The sequence below is a fragment of the Canis lupus genome, chromosome 8 (assembly GCF_048164855.1).
Source record: "Canis lupus baileyi chromosome 8, mCanLup2.hap1, whole genome shotgun sequence".
Taxonomy (NCBI): domain Eukaryota; kingdom Metazoa; phylum Chordata; class Mammalia; order Carnivora; family Canidae; genus Canis; species Canis lupus.
In genome coordinates this window covers 13689185-13708344 of record NC_132845.1, presented here as the reverse complement: position 1 = coordinate 13708344, position 19160 = coordinate 13689185, and the positions used below count along the sequence as shown (strand labels likewise).

Here is a 19160-nt window from a genome sequence, read left to right as displayed (position 1 = left end):
GATTAGGTCTTTCATCCATTTTTAGTTTATTTTTGTGTGTGGTGTAATAACATCACCCAGCTTCACTCTTTTGCATGTGGCTGTCCAATTTTCCCAGCATTATTTGTTAAAGAATCTGCCTTTTTTCCAATGGATATTCTTCCCTGCTTTGTTGAAGAACAAACTCTATAGTCTATAGTTGACCATAGAGTTGAGGGCCCATTTCTGGGTTCTCTGTTCTGTTCCATTGATCTATTTTGTCTGTTTTTTTTTGTGCCAATACCATACTGTCTTGATGATCACAGCTTTGTAATATAGCTTGAAATCTGAAATTGTGGGATCCCTGGGTGGCACAGCGGTTTGGCGCCTGCCTTTGGCCCAGGGCGCGATCCTGGAGACCCGGGATCGAATCCCACGTCGGGCTCCCAGTGCATGGAGCCTGCTTCTCCCTCTGCCTATGTCTCTGCCTCTCTCTCTCTCTCTGTGACTATCATAAAAAAAAAAAAAAAAAAAAAAGAAATCTGGAATTGTGATGACACCAGTTTTGGGTTTCTTTTTCAACATTCCTTTAGCTGTGGGGGTCTTTTCTGTTCCATACAAATTTTAGGATTATTTGTTTCAGCTCTGTGAAAAATATTGATGGTATTTTGATAGGGATTGCATTGAATGTATAGATTGCTCTGGGTAGCATAGATATTTTAACAATATTTGTTCTTCCATTTCATGATCATGGAACATTTTTCCATTTCTTTGGGTCCTCCTCAATTTCTTTCATGAGTATTTTATAATTTTCAGAGTACAGATCCTTTATCTCTTTGGTTAGGTTTATTCCTAGGTATCTTATGGATTTTGATGCAGTTGTAAATGGGATCGATTCCTTAATTTCTCTTCTGTCTCATTGTTAGTATATAGAAATGCAACTTATTTCTGTACTTTGATTTTATATCCTGCCACTTTGCCGAATTCCTGTATGAGTTCTAGAAATTTTGGGGTTGGAGTCTTTCGGATTTTCCCCATAGAGTATTGTGTCATCTGCAAAAAGTGAGACTTTGACTTCTTCCTTGCCGATTTGGTTGCCTTTATTTCTTTTTTGTTGTCTGATTGCTGAGTCTAGGAATCCTAGTACTATGTTTAACAACAGTAGTGAGAATGGACATCCCTGTCATGTTCCTGACCTTAGGGAAAAAGCTCACTATGTTTCCCCTATTTGCAATGGGGAAAAAGCCATTCACAGATGGCTTTTATGATATTGAGGTATGTTCCCTCTACTCCTACCCTGCGGAGGATTTTAATCAAGTAGGATGCTGTATTGTGTCACACGCTTTTCCTATATCTATTGAGAGGGTCATATGGTTCTTATCCTTTCTTTTATTAATGTGGTGTATCACATTTATTGATATGTGGATGTTAAACCATCCTTGCAGCCCAGGAGTAAATCCCACTTGGTTGTGGTGAATAATCCTTTTAAAATACTGTTGGATCCTATTGACTAGTATTGAGAATTTTGGCATCCATGTTCATCAGGGATGTTGGTCTATAATTCTCCTTTTTGGTGGAGTCTTTGTCTGGTTTGGGGATCAAGGTATTGCTGGCCTTATAGAATGAGTTTGGAAGTTTTCCTCCCACTTCTGTTTTTTTGAAACAGCTTCAGAAGAATAGGTATTAATTCTTCTTTAAATGTTTGGTATAATTCTCCTGGAAAGCCATCTGGCCCTGGACTCTTGTTTGTTGAGAGATTTTTGATTGCTGCTTCAATTTCCTTGGTGATTATGAGTCTGTTCAGGTTTTCTATTTCTTCCTGATTCAATTTTGGTAGTTTATATGGTTCTAGCAATGCATCCTTTCTTCCAGATTGCCTAATTTGTTGGCGTATAGTTGCTCATAATATGTTCTTAAAATTGTATTTCTTCAGTGATGGTTGTTATCTCTCCTCTTTCATTTGTGATTTTATTAATTTGGGTCCTTTCTCTTCTCTTTTTGATAAGTCTGGCTAGGGATTTATTGGTCTTATTAATTCTTTCAAAGAACTGGTTCCTGGTTTTGTTCATCTGTTCTATTTCATTGATTTCTGCTCTAATCTTTATTATTTCTCTTCTCCTATTGGGTTTAGGCTTTATTTGCTGTTCTTTTTCCAGTTCCTTTAGGTGTAAGGTTAGTTTGTATATTTGAGACAGGCCTGTATTGCTATGTACTTCCCTCTTAGGACAGCCTTTGCTACATCCCAAAGTTTCTGAACTGTTTTGTTTTCATTTTCATTTGCTTCCATGAATTTTTTAAATTCTTCTTTAATTTCCTGGTTGACCCATTCATTCTTTAGTAGGATGCTTTTTAACCTCCATGTATTTGTGTTCCTTTCAAATTTTCTCTTGTGATTGAGTTCAAGTTTTAAAGCATGTGGTCTGAGAATATGCAGGGAATAATCCCAGTCTTTTGGCACTGATTGAAACCTGATTTGTGACCCAGTATGTGACCTATTCTGGAGAATGTATGTTCCATGTGCACTTGAGAAGAATGTATCCTATTGCTTTAGGATGAAATGCTTTGATGTATCTGTGAAGTCCGTTTGATCCAGTGTGTCATTCAAAGCACTTTTTCTTTATTGACTTTCTGCTTAGATGACCTGTCCACTGTTGTGAATGGGTGTTAAAGTCCCCTACTATTATTGTATTATTATCATCAATGTGTTTCTTTAACTTGTTATTAGTTGGTTTATATAATTGACTGCTTCCAAGCTAGGGGCATGAATATTTACAATTGTTAGATTTTCTTGTTGGATATACAATAAGATTATGATATAATTTTAAATTATGTTATAGTGTCCTTCTTCATCTCTTATTACAGTCTTTGGTTTAAAATTTAATTTTTCTAATATAAAAATTGCCACCCCAGCTTTCTTTCAATGTCCATTAACATGATAAATGGTTCTCCACCCCCTCACTTTCAATCTGAGGTGTCTTTGTGTCTAAAATGAGTCTCTTATAGACAGCATATCGATGGGTCTTGTTTTTCTTCTTTTTTAAAATCCAGTCTGATATTCTGTATCTTTTGATTGGAGCATTTAGTTCATTTCCATTCAGAGTAATTACTGAAAGACATGAATTTAGTGCCATTGTATTACCTATGAAGTCACTGTTTCTGTATGTTGTCTCTGTTCGTTTCTGGTCTTTGTTACTCTTGGGCTCTCTTTTTGCTCAAAGGATTCCCTTTAGTATTTCTTGCAGGGCTGGTTTAATGATCACAAATTCTTTTAGTTTCTGTTTGTCCTGGAAGCTCTTTATCTCTCCTAACATTCTGAATGACAGCCTTGACAGATAAAGTATTCTTGTCTGCATATTTTTCTTATATAGCACCTTGAATAGATCATATTAGTCCTTTCTGGCCTGCCTAGTCTCTGTGGACAGGTCTGCTGCTGGCCTTATGTTTCTAGCCTTCTAGATTAAGGACTTCTTGTCTGGAGTTGCTTTCAGGATTTTCTCTTTATTTCTAAAATTTGCAAGCTTCACTATTAGATGTTGGGGTGTTGACCTATTTTTATTGATTTTGATGGGGATTCTCCGTGCCTCCTGGGCTTGAATGCTTGCTTATTTCCTTCCTCAAATTAGGGAAGTTCTCAGTTAGAATTTGTTCAAATCTGCTCAAATAAACCTGCTCCCCCTTTCTTCATCTTCTGGCATCCCTATAATTCAAATATTATTATGTTTTATGGCATCATTGATCTCTGAAAGTCTCTCCTCATGATCAAGTAGTTGTTTTTCTCTTTTTCTCAGCTTTGTTACTTTCCATCATTTTGTCTTTTAAATCACTGACCCTCTCTTCTACCTCATTTTACCCTAGCAGTTAGAGCCTCTGTTTTTTACTGCAATCTCAGTAATAGCATTTTTTTTTCAGCCTTATTGGTTTTTGGTTCTTTTATTTCTGCAGTAAGGGATTCTGTAGTGGCTTTTATGCTTTATTCCAAGGTCAGCCAATATCTTTATAATCATTGCTTTGAATTCTAGTTCTGACATCTTACTTATATCCATATTGATCAAATCTATGGTAGACTACTACCACTGGGTAGAATTGACATTTTAACAATATTTCTTTTCTGTGAAATTTCTTTCACTGTGAATTTCTCCATCTAGTCAATTTGTCCAGAAAAGAAAGGAGGAAAGAGAAAGAGAAAGAGAAAGAGAAAGAGAAAGAGAAAGAAAAGAAAAGAAAAGAAAAGAAAAGAACCCAGCAAAATCAACTATAATAATATCAATAACAATAATATCTTCAGGGACTGATTCTGGTTTATATTGTGTACACTCTGCTGTTGTGTTTTGACTGCTCTTTTCCCACTGGTCCTTTCTCTACATAATTCCTCCTTACTTGTAGTGGCAAATGTTTGTTCCTCTAAGTAGGTATGCTTTGATTTGTTTGTGAAGTTAAGCTGGAAGCTGATGTTTTGGAGCTTTCTTTAATCAGTAGACTTGGTAGATGCGGGGGTTTGTGTTGGTCTTCTGAGGGAGAATCCTTCTTTTTTTTTTAAGATTTTATTGATTTATTCATGAGAGACACAGAGAGAGAGGCAGAGACACAGGCAGAGGGAGAAGCAGCATCCCCACAGGGAGCCTGATGTGGGACTCGATCCCAGATCCTGGAATCACACCCTGAGCAGAAGGCAGATGCTCAACTGCTGAGTCACCCAGGCGTCCCAGGGAGAGGCCTTCCATATTGGCTCACAAGCTGACTTGCCCTCCTAAAGATGCTCCTGCCAGGTCAGGGGGTTTAGTGTAGGGAGCTCCAGCCTCCACTAGAGGCACTATGTTTCTCTCTGGAGTCAGACTGTGCTGGTGGATGGAAGTGCAGAGGGGTGGTAGAGGAGGCTAAATATGGCCTTCCCTCTCCCTCTTGTCTCTGGGTAGTAGATCTCCCAGCAGCTGCTACTCAGGAAGCCCTCTCACAAAAGTGAGCCATCTCCTGTGACTTGGGCCCTTGTCAGTTCCCTGTCCTAACCTGTCTGTACCCAGCTTGTTGGCACACTCAGAACCATAGATTTCTTGTATTTTATCTCTGGCCAGTGGCTGGGATTCAAAACTCCAAGTTTTAAAGGGACTAGAATGTACACGCCCACTCCTGTCCCTGACCGGGAGGCCCAGGGCATGCCCAGCATCATCCTGTCCCCAAAAAGCCATCACACAGTGCACATACAGAGGCTAGAGTTTATTGTAATACTCAGCGAAAAGCTGGAGCCAGGTTATCAGCCATCTGCATTCGACTCAGTCCTCTACTCCCCTCTGTTCCAGAAAAGCCATCACAGAGGCTTGAATTGATTGTGGCATATAGCAAAAAGCAACAGCCAGGTTATCCACAATCTGCTCCGGTCTCTGCACTCTGCTCCGTCAGTCCCAGAAAAGTGGCCAGTTGGTTCATGCACAGAGGTTTAAGCCTATTGTGGCTCACACTGAAAAGTTAAGAGGTTTTCTCCCTCTGCTCTCCCCTTGACCCTGTGCTGAGCTCTACTCAATGGCTTTCTTTGTCTCTAGAGAGGACAAATATGCTCCTCCAAATGCCTTCCAGGATGGGGAGCAGTCTCTCCCTGAGCAACCCAGGGATCCACTCACCATGGCTTATTGTGTGGTTATAATGTGGTTTAGGAATGTAGGTGAGGTTTTGTGGGATGCAGTCCAGAGCTAACGACCCAGGAAGAATTCTTGAGGTGTCTTTGGTGAAAAATGGTGGTTTTATTAAAGCCTGGGGACAGGACTCATGGGCAGAAAGAGCTACTATACTGGGATTGTGAAAGGTGGCTGATTATATAGTTGCAGAACGTGAGTTTGTTCTTTGCCCTCAACTAGTCCCTCATCAGTTACAAACCACTGCAATCTTTCCTACCTTCTCCATCTTCCTGACTTTGCTCCACTATGATTAGTGGATTAGAGGCTTCCTCCTCTTCTCGGCCACATGGATTCCCAATCTCCCAATATAGGGCTCTGAAACTTGCCTCTGCCAAATTCTCTCCCTGCAACTCTGCAGATTGTTTCCATATTCCTCCAGTCCTCGTCCTAATTGTTCAAAGTAGTTGAAGGTTGATCTAGTTGTATTCAAAAGACAAGGCAAGTTCAGGATTCCCCTACTACTCCACCATCTTGGAACTCTTCCCCCCCTTCGCTGCCAGGGTAGTCTTAGTTAATGAAAAATCTCAATTACAAATCTATCTTTAAAGTTCTTCTGCTCTTGCTTTCATGTAACAGGCTTCCAAAATATGGCTATACTTCTGTTCCTCTCCAATATTTCAGACCTCCCAAAGCTGTTGTGACTCATTGTCACTTTAGCCTTAGGATGTCTAATCCAAACATTCTGCACCTCCCTTTCATTCAGAAAAAGCTTCCTTTCTGAACTTCCCTTAATCTCATTGTTAGTCATGCAGGTTTGATCTCAGGGGTATCTGCATTTTCCTTCTCCTTTCCAGTCTTTATTCAGTTTGCTAAATCCTGTAGTTTTTCTGTCACATTCCCACTGTGGCTCCTTTAGATTCTTTTTCATTGTTCTTAACAATTATCCAGTAGTTACTACTGTGTTAAATACTTTTGGAGATACAAAGTTGATTTTGACACAGATCCTGCCCTCAAGACTTTTAAAAATGATCATAGCTAAAGCTATACTACTTACTATGTGCTAGGCATTGTTCTACATGCTTTATGTATATTGCGTGATTTATCCTCCTAACAACATTTTGAAGCAGGTTCTGTGATTTATCTCCATTTTACAAACAAGGAAACTGAGGCACAGGTAGGCACTAAGGACCTAGTGCAACTGGGATTTGGACTCAGGGAGACTGGCTCCAGAGTTTATGGTCTGAACATGCCACTAGTAGATAAAATAAGGTATATATAGAAGTAATGACTATAAAAGAGACTTAGAGGGATGCCTGGGTGGCTCAGCAGTTGAGTGTCTGTCTTTGGCTCAGGGCATGATCTTAGGGTCCAAGATCGAGTCCCTCGTCGGGCTCCTTGTAGGGAGCCTGCTTCTCCCTCTGCCTATGTCTCTGCCTCTCTTTCTCTCAGTGTGTCTCTCATAAATAAATAAATAAAATTTAAAAAAATTAAAAAAAATAAAAGAGACTTAGATAAAGTATTATAGGATTTCTGATAGGAGGAACCTTTTGGTAGAAGGGCTAGGTAAAATTAATAGATTTCTAAACATTTTTGTCTCCAGTTATTTGTTTCCCATATCCATGCTTCTGTCAGAATCATTTCCTAAGATCTGTAGTAATTTCTCTCATTTATTATTAAAGTCTACACTTCTTATCTAGAGACACAACACTTTTTAACATGCTGGTTCTTTCTTATTTCTCTAATCTTCTATCTCATTACACTTTTACTTAAAGTTTGTTCCAGAAAAACAAACTCATTATTTTTCTTTTTTTTTTTTTTAAATGTTATTGATCACAAATCTTTTCTTTTTTCTTTTCATTTTTATTTATTTATGATAATCACACACAGAGAGAGGCAGAGACATAGGCAGAGGGAGAAGCAGGCTCCATGCACCGGGAGCCCGATGTGGGATTCCATCCAGGGTCTCCAGGATCGCGCCCTGGGCCAAAGGCAGGCGCTAAACCGCTGCGCCACCCAGGGATCCCAACTCATTATTTTTCAAATATCTTTGCAGTGTATTCTTTTTTTCCTCCCAGCTTTTGATGTCATTGAGTATCTGACTGGGTTGCCTTCTACAACCCCATCCTTCCAATCCTTTCTGCATTATTTAAATCCAATGTAAAGACACAGACTATAGCCCCCTTTTGGTAATATCTTAGACTATCACAGTCTGAAATGATCTCCAAATGTCCTCCATTTATATACTCTAGTTATCTAATACTGATTCATTCATACCATTTGTAGACTTGTTCTCACCACTACCATTTTCCTTGGTAGCCATTCACCAACAGGAAGAATTTATAAGCTACTCTGTATTGTGGTAAAATCTGAGAGTAATCTTGGCTATAAATTATTTTCTATAGAGACTTAAGTGGAACATTTGAACTATATTCTATGGCCCATTAGCTGATGATTCTCTGTAGAAGTTCTGTCAATCTAGACTCATAATTGGAATTTTGTTTCTGTTTGTTGATCCATTGATTGTGATGTGGAAATGTTGGGGTTCAGAGCCGACAGCCAAGAAAACTACTTGAGATGTCTTTGGTGCAAAAAGATGGTTTTATTAAACTGGGGTGGAGGGGACAGGATCCATGGGCAGAAAGGGCTGCCATGTTTGGTATGGTGAGAAGTAGTTAATTTTATACTGTGGAGTTGGGGGAGGTACAGATCAGGAAAGTTTCCAGAAAGATTTGCATATGCTAAAGAAGACTCACAGACTCCTGGAGGCTCAGCTATTGTCAAGCTAAGGTTGTTTTTCCCTCTAGCAAAACATTAACATTAAGGCAGTTGGGAGTTCCTGGAGGAATGTCAAACTCTGCTTGCCTCAAGTATTTGTCAGTGTCTTGGAGGTTTTAAGGAAATTTAATTTTACCTATATTTCATTTGTTCCCCACATACCAGTAGGAATGCTGTATATGAATCCTAGCTATTCTTCAGCAGGAAAAGCAGTCAGATAGTCTGCTACTGAAATTGGTGCTGGTAGTTTTAAGTCCATGAGATAATCTCCAACTCCAGACCCTAAGGATGCCCATAAAGTGGTTCTTCTATGCCTCTGGGACTCCTCTTCCCTGAACTTTTTTGGTAATATATTCTAATTGATTCAGAATATTTTCCTCTTGTTCCTTGGATAATACTCCCCTTAAATTTCTCTGGTGGTATCTATTACCACTAGTATTGATAATGAAAGTTAATAGCATTTGACTTACCAAATGCCTGATACTATTTTATATATTAAATATTCTTATAACTGCCACTTTGATATTTTAAGTAAATTATTATTATTATGCAGATGAGGAAATTAAAGAATAAAGAGAGCATACAATTTGCCCAAGTTCTTAACTGTGTTTTTATTGACTCCCCTCAAAGCAGCATTCCCAGTGGTAGACAAGCTTGCTTGATTGCAATTCCCGTAGTCTTAGCCAAATCCCCAGCTCCATTGCACCTGAGTAAGTAGAGCAGGAGTAGCTTACAGTCCAATTTGACCTCCATTCTACATCCACTTCTTTAAAACGTTGGTGGTTTATAGAGATGAGTTTAACACATTTGTATTTTGTGGCCTTCCAAATGGGTTTCTTAGGTTTCCTCAATTTAATGAAAACACGTAGTGTTGTGTGGTTTGAATCCAGTTTGGACTGAAAGTAGTTCTATTAATCCTTTGAATCGTGTCCAGTTAATACATCCTTCTTTAACTTTAACTTTTGGCCCAACAGCCTAGTAGTCAAGGTAAAAATCTACTCTTAACACGGTTCTAAAGGAATGATTTTAATAAAAAGAACAATTGTCTTTCACGGTTAGGTGTAAAATCTTTGAAAAATATAACCCAAATAACTCTGGGCTACCTTGATTCTTGCCTCTGCCTGTCAACACCCCAATAACAAAACAAAATAAATAAACCACTCCCTGGGGAGTCTGGGAGGCTCTGTGATTGAGCATCTGACTTTGGCTCAGGTCATGATCCTGGAGTTCTGGGATCGAGTCCCACATCAGACTCGATCTGCTTCTCCCTCTGCCTGTGTCTCTGCCTCTCCTTCTGTGTCTCTCATGAATAAATAAATAAAATCATTAAAAAAAAACACTCCCTATCTACATCCAGAAACATCAAAGAATATAAGATTTTTGTGCTGAGTTTCCCTAGAGTTGGCCCAGGAGTTTTACTGATATATCACAAAGAACAAACTCTTATTCTTCTTTCTTATTCTTCCAGGCTGCTGAAGCTCATGCTCAGTGACCCTTGTTATCATATGGAACCTTTTCTTGTTATCACATGAGGCTCCACATTCTGAATATGTTCTTTGCAGGAGACTAGCTCTTGGAATTTTCATGAATAAAATTATCCAGCATGTTTTACTGGGATACAGGAAGTCTAGATGCTATGGGAGCCAAACTCAGGATGAGAGCCCAGGAAATGTGTCTGTCCAAAGGTTGTAACATTTCAGCTGAGACTTGTAGGAAGAGGAAGAAGTTTTTCAGGTAAAACAAAAAGGAGGAGGCAAGGGATAGTACAGGAGAAGAAATGTATTGTTTGGAAAGGTCCTCTGTCCACTCAAAACTATGATATGTAAGCTCCAAAAAAGAGAATCTGTTTGGATCCTTTATCCAAAGGCATTTTCCAGTGGAAGTTTGTCATGGAAAAGCTTTTCTTTTAGAATCTGTGGGCAGGAAGAAATGATAAGGAATTATTCTAAGTAGTCTGCTTCTAGACTTACTATCCCACTTAAAAATGTATGCATGACATACAGAGTGAATATGACCTGAATCTAACTGTTCTCATATCACTTTCAATGGATATGTTATTGTTAGTACTTTTCGGCTCATTGTTGTTGTTTATCCAGTTGATGCAGTCCAGTTTTTCTCTCTTTTGTTTTGCTTTGCTTTGTGTTTACTTTCCTTTCTCCTTTCTGCTATTTAACTTTGGTCCACTCAGTCAACCATTCGGACTTCTACCAGAGAAGGAGAAAGAAATGAATCAGTTTTACTTTTTAGATAATTGCTTATTAAATGTTTTGATGAGAAAGTTGGTGAAAATATTGGATTGCTGGATAATAGGGGGCCTTTCAAGTCTCTAGATTTCATTAATAACTCCCCTTTGTTACCAGAAGTATTTAGTATTCTCTATCATATTGTTATATTACTAAAAAGTACCATTTAAAGTTGTGTCCTGTTATAAATCTCTGAGGATTAGGGAATACAAAGTGGAACTTTTTAACCACTTAGTTTTTCCTTTTGAATTCATGGTTTTAGGCCTTCTGAAAGAAGGCAGATAAGATGTTAAGTTCTTTGATAAAGGCATTGGTATTATAAATTATTTCTACATCCTTTCACCTTAAAAATGGTTGTGTTAGTATTGGAAATTGAGATACTATGGTGTTATAGAGGCATTGCACATTTACTCAGCTATGGCAGAGGTGGTGGATAGGAGGTGGGGGACATAGTTCTAATATACTCAGTTTGAGAGATAGGTTTTCTTTGTGCAGAAAAAGTTAACCTAGTACCAAATGATGAAAGTCCATTCATATTCTTTTCTTTATGAGTAGTTCTGGTATGTTGATACTTAAATATGACTTAATAGAGTGTGGTCTTTAGCCAGTGGTGGTGAACATAAACACCAAAAACTAGTAAAAGACTTTGGTCCGTATGTTTATTTTAATTTATTTTAATTTTTAAAAAAGTTTTATATGAGAGCGAGCGAGATACAGCATAAGTGGGGAGAGGAGAGGGAGAAAAGGATTCTCTGCTGAGCAGAGACTCTGATGTGGGGCTTGATCCCAGGACCTCAAGGTTATGACCTTAACCAAAGGCAGACGCTTAACTGACTGAGCCACCCACGTGCCCCCCTATGTTTATTTTAAATATTTAAGGACGAATGAGAGAATGAGAAGCCAAGCTGGTCGTATTATAACTTACATAGAATTCAAAATGTTACATCAAATTAGAGTGTAATAGAAGAAGCTCTTTTATCTTTCTTCCATTTTATTTGTTCTTTTCCTAACCCTATACTCCAAATCAGGAAAAGAAAAATTACCATGATGTGTGTAACTTGATAGTGGATCTAATCAAGTGGCTCCAAAGGATCAAAATAAAAATATATCCAAATTGAGAGGAGAGGATGTAGCAATGCTCAAAATTTCAGTGGAGAGGAAAGTGCTAAGCAGACAGTCAGAACATAGGATGTTTTTCTGTATGTATTTGTATTTATATGAAATTTCATTTCTCTGGGCCTAAACATGTAGGGCTTTGAAATTAGGACATATTAATTATAAACACATTCTCTAATTAATTGGTATTCTCCAACATCTTTCATGATGAAATTAGGTTACCTACACATGTATAGGTATATATGGACATATGCAAACATATATGTATTATATCCAGTTTTTCTTATATTTAGTAATAAATTAAAATTTATTTTTAGAGTTAATTTAACTACCATTTTCTTTAATGAAAATAACTTTTTAAAAAAATTAAAATAGTATTGTATTTAGTCCTGAACATTTCAGAATATGAAAGAAAATTTATTTCTTTCAGTCTACTCATTTGAGTCTTATAACTTTTAAGAAAACCTGTCATTCACAGATGACATGCTATCTTTTTAGGACCACGTTTCTCCTGAAAAAATAAACAGTAGCCTTTCTACTAAAAAATACCTTTCTGAGTTTCTAAAGCATTTAAAAAAATTCCAAAGATATCAAATATCCACAGAAGATTGAAAATGGAGTCTTTGAATTTCCCATTGGGAAGTACATTTCTTCAGAAAAATATTTTGCTTAATATTTTTTTCTTTCTGAAAATCTACTCTTTTCTTTCTCTGAGGGTTAAGTGAACTGGTTTATGTAAAATGAGACTTGAATCATTACCAAATCTTAAATGAAACTTTCCCCTCGAGACTTGAAAAGTTTCATTTACACTAAGGAAATAAGTAAGTTTCTCTCTCTCTCTTTCTCTCTCTCTGTCTCTGTCTCTCTCTCTCTCTTTCTAGTGGTGGGGGATGGTGAGGTGTTTCCTGATTTGGATCATTATGGTAAATTTAGGAATTGTAAGAACATTTATATGTATTTGTGTACCTGTACACATGCATGCACGCACAAGCACACACACACATACACTTGAAGTTTACCAAGAAAGTGTGTACCACTACCTGCTTTGGTATAAGCTGAATGCATTTAAGGAGGGACACTCTCTTTGTGATTATAGTCAGGTGGTACTCACTGAGACAACATTACTTCTAGAATACAGAACCTATGCTCTATATCGTGGATGTCATTACATCTCAAAGTGTTTTGAGAGGAGTGATCATAATCAAAGGATGAACTTAAATTCTCCTAGTACAGAGAGGCCGCAAATGAAATTGCAGCAAATTTTAAATTCTTTTGTGGGATCATTATCAATGTAAAGGTAAAGATAGCTTTCTAGAAAACCTGAAGGTTTAAGATGCCTAACTTTTGAGAAATAAGCTCAGTATTTTACATATACTTTAATATAGAGTAATTCAATTTTTTTAGGAGGTGTTGGGAAGCCATCCTGATAGCAACGCCAGTTGGCATCAGTAAAGTCTTTAAAGACAAACAGCATATGAGTTCTGTGTTGTGGTTTTTAATATAAAGATTAATTTTCAAATATATATTTGTTTTATACCTTTCAACCATCTGCAGTCACTTCAAATGTCTGAGGCCATTTCTACTTTTCCTTATTGGTTTGTTGCTAGGTAAGTGATAAAACTGGTTGTCATTTTAACAGCCACATGAGGTCATGTCTGTTTCCATGCCAACAGATCCTCTTGGGAGAGTATTTTCAGTAAAAGCCCGGAGGTGGTGACTCCTTTGCAGCTCCAGTGTTGCCAGCGCCTGGTTGAACTTTGTAAACAGTGCCTGCTAGTGGTTTACAAATATGCAACTGACTCAAGAGGATCACTCTCAGGCATTGGTACTGATTGGGGTAATTCCAGGTACTTGTTTACATTTCTACACCCTGTGAATTTTATATAAAGTAATGCCACAGTGAGGATTGAAATCGAAAGTCTCTCTCTGTTTTTTTATATAGCTAGAGAAAAAGCTAAAGACTGAAAATTCATATGTGCTGTTCTCTACAAAAGACTTAATTTGCACAATCTTTACCTTTAAAGCAACAAACAAGGACAAGAACCACAAACATGAAGGTGACAGAAATAACCTATTTGGAAATGGGATTATTTGGTTTATATACTTTTGCATTCAAAAGCCAAGTAAAAGCATCCAAAAATGGTCATAAACTTGACTTTTTTTCCCCTAATATAGAGATTTCAAATTTATCCTTCAGCCTGATAAGTTGAGAGGATGCCTTTAGTTTAATTTTTACTCCTTTCATCATGACCCACATCTATGGGAGGTGAATTTTGTTAAGCTTCATTTAAAAATTGAATTTTAATAAATACTGTCCAGTTAAAGTAGATAGTTTTCCAAATCATGAAAAATAGTATTGTTTTTATTTATTTATTTATTCATGAGAGACACAGAGAGATAGAGAGGCAGAGACACAGATAGAGGGAAAAGCAGGCTCCAAGCAGGGAGCCTGCCGTGGGACTTGGTCCCATGTCTCCAGGATCATGCCCTGGGCTGAAGGTGGCGCTAAACTGCTGAGCCACCCGGGCTGCCCAATAGTATTGTTTTTAAATTTTTTTTTTAATTTTTATTTATTTATGATAGTCACAGAGAGAGAGAGAGAGGCAGAGACACAGGCAGAGGGAGAAGCAGGCTCCATGCACCGGGAGCCTGACGTGGGATTCGATCCCGGGTCTCCAGGATCGCGCCCTGGGCCAAAGGCAGGCGCTAAACCGCTGCGCCACCCAGGGATCCCTAGTATTGTTTTTAAGCTGCAAAGATACACAGAGTGAAAAAGTAGTACATTTTAGCATTTCTCTGTACAGAGTGCCCATTAGAATTAAAGATGAACATGTGACTTTATTTTTAGTGTGTATAAGCTGCAGTACTATTTAGAAGAGAATAAACCATGAAAAACTAAGTGATAGTCAAATAACGATAGCATTCAACTAACAGTTGAATAGGAAATGAGGTAAAAGAACCACCATAACTGGGATTGGGTTTTGAAACACCTAGAAATTTATGTATTTATTAAAAGATCCCAGGGAGTATATATTTTTTTTTCCCAGGGAGTATATTAATAAAGCTAACTTTCTGCAAAACTGACCAGCAACAGCAGAATGGCTTGGAATGTATTTCACAAAAATTATTTGAAAGATGTATTTTTAATCTTTGTCTTTTTAATCTTTAATTTAAATCTTAATTTAAATATTTTAATTTTTAATCTTGATTCTGACATTATACTGTTGTCGTACCTTTAACCTATTTTAACTCTTCCCCTGCAAATAGAAGCTGAGTGATTACAACAATGGTAGTGGTAAAGTTAGCCATTAATATTTGAAATATGTAAATATCAAAGCAATATTCTACAGTTTAATGATTTGGCTGAGGCAAATTATTGAAATCAAACTACTATATTACTTTCATTAATATTTTCATATTTAAAAGAATGATGGTCATCATTAAGACATTACAAATATAAATGAAGAGGCTTCATTTTAAGGAGTGATACTCTGGGAACATGATCAGGAAAATCTTAAGTTTCAGTCTAGGAAGGGTGGTTTCAAACTCTTTAGATTTTTTTTTTTTTAATCTTATTTATCTACTCATGAGACACAGAGAGAGGCAGAGACATAAGCAGAGGGAGAAGCAGGCTCCACACAGGGAGCCTGATGTGGGACTCGATCCCAGGACTCCAGGATCACATCCTGAGCCAAAGGCAGGTGCTTAACCACCGAGCCACCCAGGCATCCTGGTTTCAAACTCTTTAATATCACTCTTATAATTATAGATTTTATAACACATTTTCTATCGAGGGCTCTTATAATTTTGGTAGGCAGGCAAAATAGAATGAAGTTACTCTGGAGAAGGAAGTCACACCTTACAATTATGTTAGGCTTTTTTATTTTCTTTCCCTTCTAGTGGTCAGAAGAGATATTCCTTCTCTGGAATCTTGAGTTCTGGACTTCTGATAAATGCTCAGTATAACCCCAGTATGGTGATTATAAGCATTTTGAGGGAAGAGAGTTTAGTAAAACACACCCTTTATTCCTGCCCAAGTTCAGATCCATTTGAGAGAGAAATGTAAGAATCAGATGATCATGAGAGTGTAGCTTCATTTCTGCATAAAGCTATATTGAGGGACATGGTGTAGATTTGAGCCAAGTGAGTTCTCTAAAATTGAATTCTAGAATTAAATGTACTGATCCAATCATGCGCAGAGCTAGATCAACCCAAACTTTCCACTAACACTACCCCATAAAGTCTAAATTCTGTTAGTGTTGGCTAGTGAGCAAGTAAGAATGCATCCTTTCTGCAGATAGGATGATCCATGGAGAAAGGGACTTAGCCAAGCATACCTGGTTCCTTATTTTAAAGCTGAAAATCAGATAACTCACTTCTGATAAAAGGCCAGAAATTTGGTGGAAATTCTTCTACTTGGGAACACAAGGAAGAGAGAGAAATAAATATGTCCTCCTAATACTTAGCAATTAAAATCTGAGTCAATGTCACATTAATTTAAAAACATGTGAAAACTGGCCATATCTTCTTTAACCTCATCAATTAGGAACCTATAGCTTTTTACTTAAATGTAGAAGTCACTTAATTTGATATTTATTAATAGATAAATTTCACTTATGAAGTATACCTAGTAAAGTATAAATTACTATTTATAAAATTAATATGTATGCCTAATATAAATGATGTATGAGGTATACCTAAGTATTTTATGAGGAGATATATATTTAGGTAATTTATCTATAAAATTAAGAGAAGAAAATAGAGATAACACCAATCAAGTTTATGGACCACGTTTATCTTGACCAAAGATCTGCATGATCTTTCTTCAGAGGCTTTAAAGTGTACATGCCACCCATTCCATGAAAGAGAGTAGCCTTGAATCTTACAGTCTTAGAAAAATAATAATAACTTAATAGGCACACCAAGTGGAAAGCCATTCTTCAGAGGCAGACTCATAACTAAGCAAATAGAACTGATATATAAACCCTGATGGATATATATCTATATCTATATCTATATCTATATCTATATCTATCTCCAGGATACTAGAGTTCTTGGGACCAGCTTGATACTTTACTTGGAAAGCTTTGGGTACTTGGAAAGCTTTGGGAACTCAAAACACTTTTTAAAAAAAAAAAAAAAAAAAAAAAAAAAACACACTTTTTTTTTTAAAGATTTTATTTATTTATTCATGAGAGACACAGAGAGAGAGGCAGAGACATAAGGAGAGGGAGAAGCAGGCTCCCTATGGGGAGCCTGATGCAGGACTTGATCCCAGGACCCCGGGATCACACCCTGAGCCGAAGGCAGATGCTCAACCACTGAGCCACCCAGGTGTCCCTCCAAACATTCTTCATCTTCAACATCTCTGTGTTTCTGTATTTCATGTACTGAACTTCCACAAAAGCTCATTTCTCAAGGGGCTTCATGGCTAAAAACATTTTTAAAAACCACTGAATTCAAACTTCTGCCTTTGGTAATAGAGCACTAGGTTTTTTTGTTTTGTTTTGTTTTTTAATTTTTATTTATTTATGATAGTCATAGAGAGAGAGAGGCGCAGAGACACAGGCAGAGGGAGAAGCAGGCTCCATGCACCGGGAGCCCAATGTGGGATTCGATCCCGGGTCTCCAGGATCGCGCCCTGGGCCAAAGGCAGGCGCCAAACCGCTGCGCCACCCAGGGATCCCAGCACTAGGTTTTTGGACAAATCCTCCCTTTAGTGACAACTAGAAAAGCTGGACGAAATACTGAAACCTTTGCTTGAAGACATTGATGAGTTAATCAAGTATTTACTGAGTGCTTGTTGTACTTTTGATAGACTCATGGGCCTGAGGGAAAAAGTAGAAGTTCAAGGCCTGACAAAGATGGGGATGTTGGTGAACACCTTAGATTCCAAGGAGTAACTGTGTTCCCAATGTTTTGTAAGGCAAAAGTTAACAGAATTACAAGGAAAAACAAAAAACAAAAAACAAAAAACAAAAAACAAAAAAAAAACAAGGAAAAACAGATAAATCTATAACCATAGATGCAGATTTTGATATATATGCATTTTTTAAAAAATTAAAGATACAGAACATTTTAACAACATAATAGACCTGTCAAATAAAGAAATGAATCCAATAATCTCAGAATATAAAACACCAAGCACACCAGGAACTTTTATAAGCCAGTCATATAGTAGAATAATAAAACACATTTCCACAAATTTCAGAAGACTTAAATCATACAAGGTTTTTGTTGTTGTTGTTGTTGTTGTTGTTGTTGTTTTTCGATCCCATTCCATTTAGCTAGCAACAAAAGCAAAGGCTAGAATCAGAATATTCATACTTTGGAAAGATAAAAAAATACTTTTAACCCATGAATCAAAGAAATCATAATGGACTTAAGAAAATATTTTGAACTGGATAACACAAATTTTACAAACAAAAAACTGTAGTATATAGACAAATCATTATTATAGGCATATTTATAGACTTACATGAACATATTAGGCAAGAGGAAAGGCAAAAATTAAATGATATCAACAATCATTTCAAAAAGTGATAAAATGACATTAAAATAGAATACAGAGAAAGGAAATAAAAATGAAAGCAGAAATTAATGATATAGTGAAATAATATTTTTTTTGAAAAAACAAATAAAATTGATAAACCATGGGTGGGACTGATCAAGAATATGAAAGAAGGAAATAGTTAACATCAAGAACAAAAATAGGGACATTACTACAGATCCTATGAACAATGAAAATTTTATAAGAAAATATGAACAATTTCATGCTGATAAATTTGATAATTTAGATTAACAGATTCTTGGAAAAACACATATTACCAAAAATGGCACAACTTTCTGTTAGAAAGTCCTATATAGGAAATACTAAATAGTCTTAACTATTGAAAAAATTGAATCAGTAATTAAAAACCCTCTCACAAAGATAATTTTAGATTCATAGGTCTTCACTATCCAATTCAATTAAACTCATCCAGAGAACAGAAAAGGAGGGGACATTCTCTAATTTGTTTTATGAAGCTACCATACCTTTGATACTAAAACCTAACCAGGACATTATGTCAAAGGTTAGAGAGAGTTCAGTGTTACTCCTGAACATATATGCAAAAGTCTTAAATAAAATATCAGCAAAATTGGGGCACCTGGGTGGCTCATTGGTTGAGCATCTACCTTTGGCTCAGGGTGTGATCCTGGTGTCCTGGCATAGAGTCCCACATTGGGCTTCCTTTATGAGCCTCCCTCTGCTTATGTCTCTGCCTCTCTCTGTCTCTTGTGAATAAATAAATAAAATCTTTAAAATATAAAAAAAATAAAATCTTTAAAAAATAAAATAATATAAAATATCAGCAAAATGAACCCAGCAACTTTAAATTGGATAATGTATCCATTTCTGTTTATTGCATCAATCTAAGGGTGCAATAACATTAAACAGTGATCAATGTGATTTTAATAGGAT

At 36.8% G+C, this 19160-nt stretch overlaps 1 protein-coding gene across 5 annotated transcripts in view; it reads left to right on the top strand.

Moving 5' to 3' along the window:
* Window positions 1–19160, top strand: part of TTLL7 (tubulin tyrosine ligase like 7) — a 153399-nt gene that overhangs the window by 123343 nt on the left and 10896 nt on the right. For 4 of the 5 annotated variants that reach the window (XM_072834239.1, XM_072834242.1, XM_072834238.1 and 1 more), the window contains one exon: window positions 13372–13545. In XM_072834239.1, the coding sequence (XP_072690340.1) occupies window positions 13372–13545 (174 nt within the window). Of the gene's footprint in view, window positions 1–13371; window positions 13546–13640; window positions 13756–19160 lie in introns of all 5 variants that reach the window. The other variant, XR_012034920.1, reaches the window with a different exon arrangement.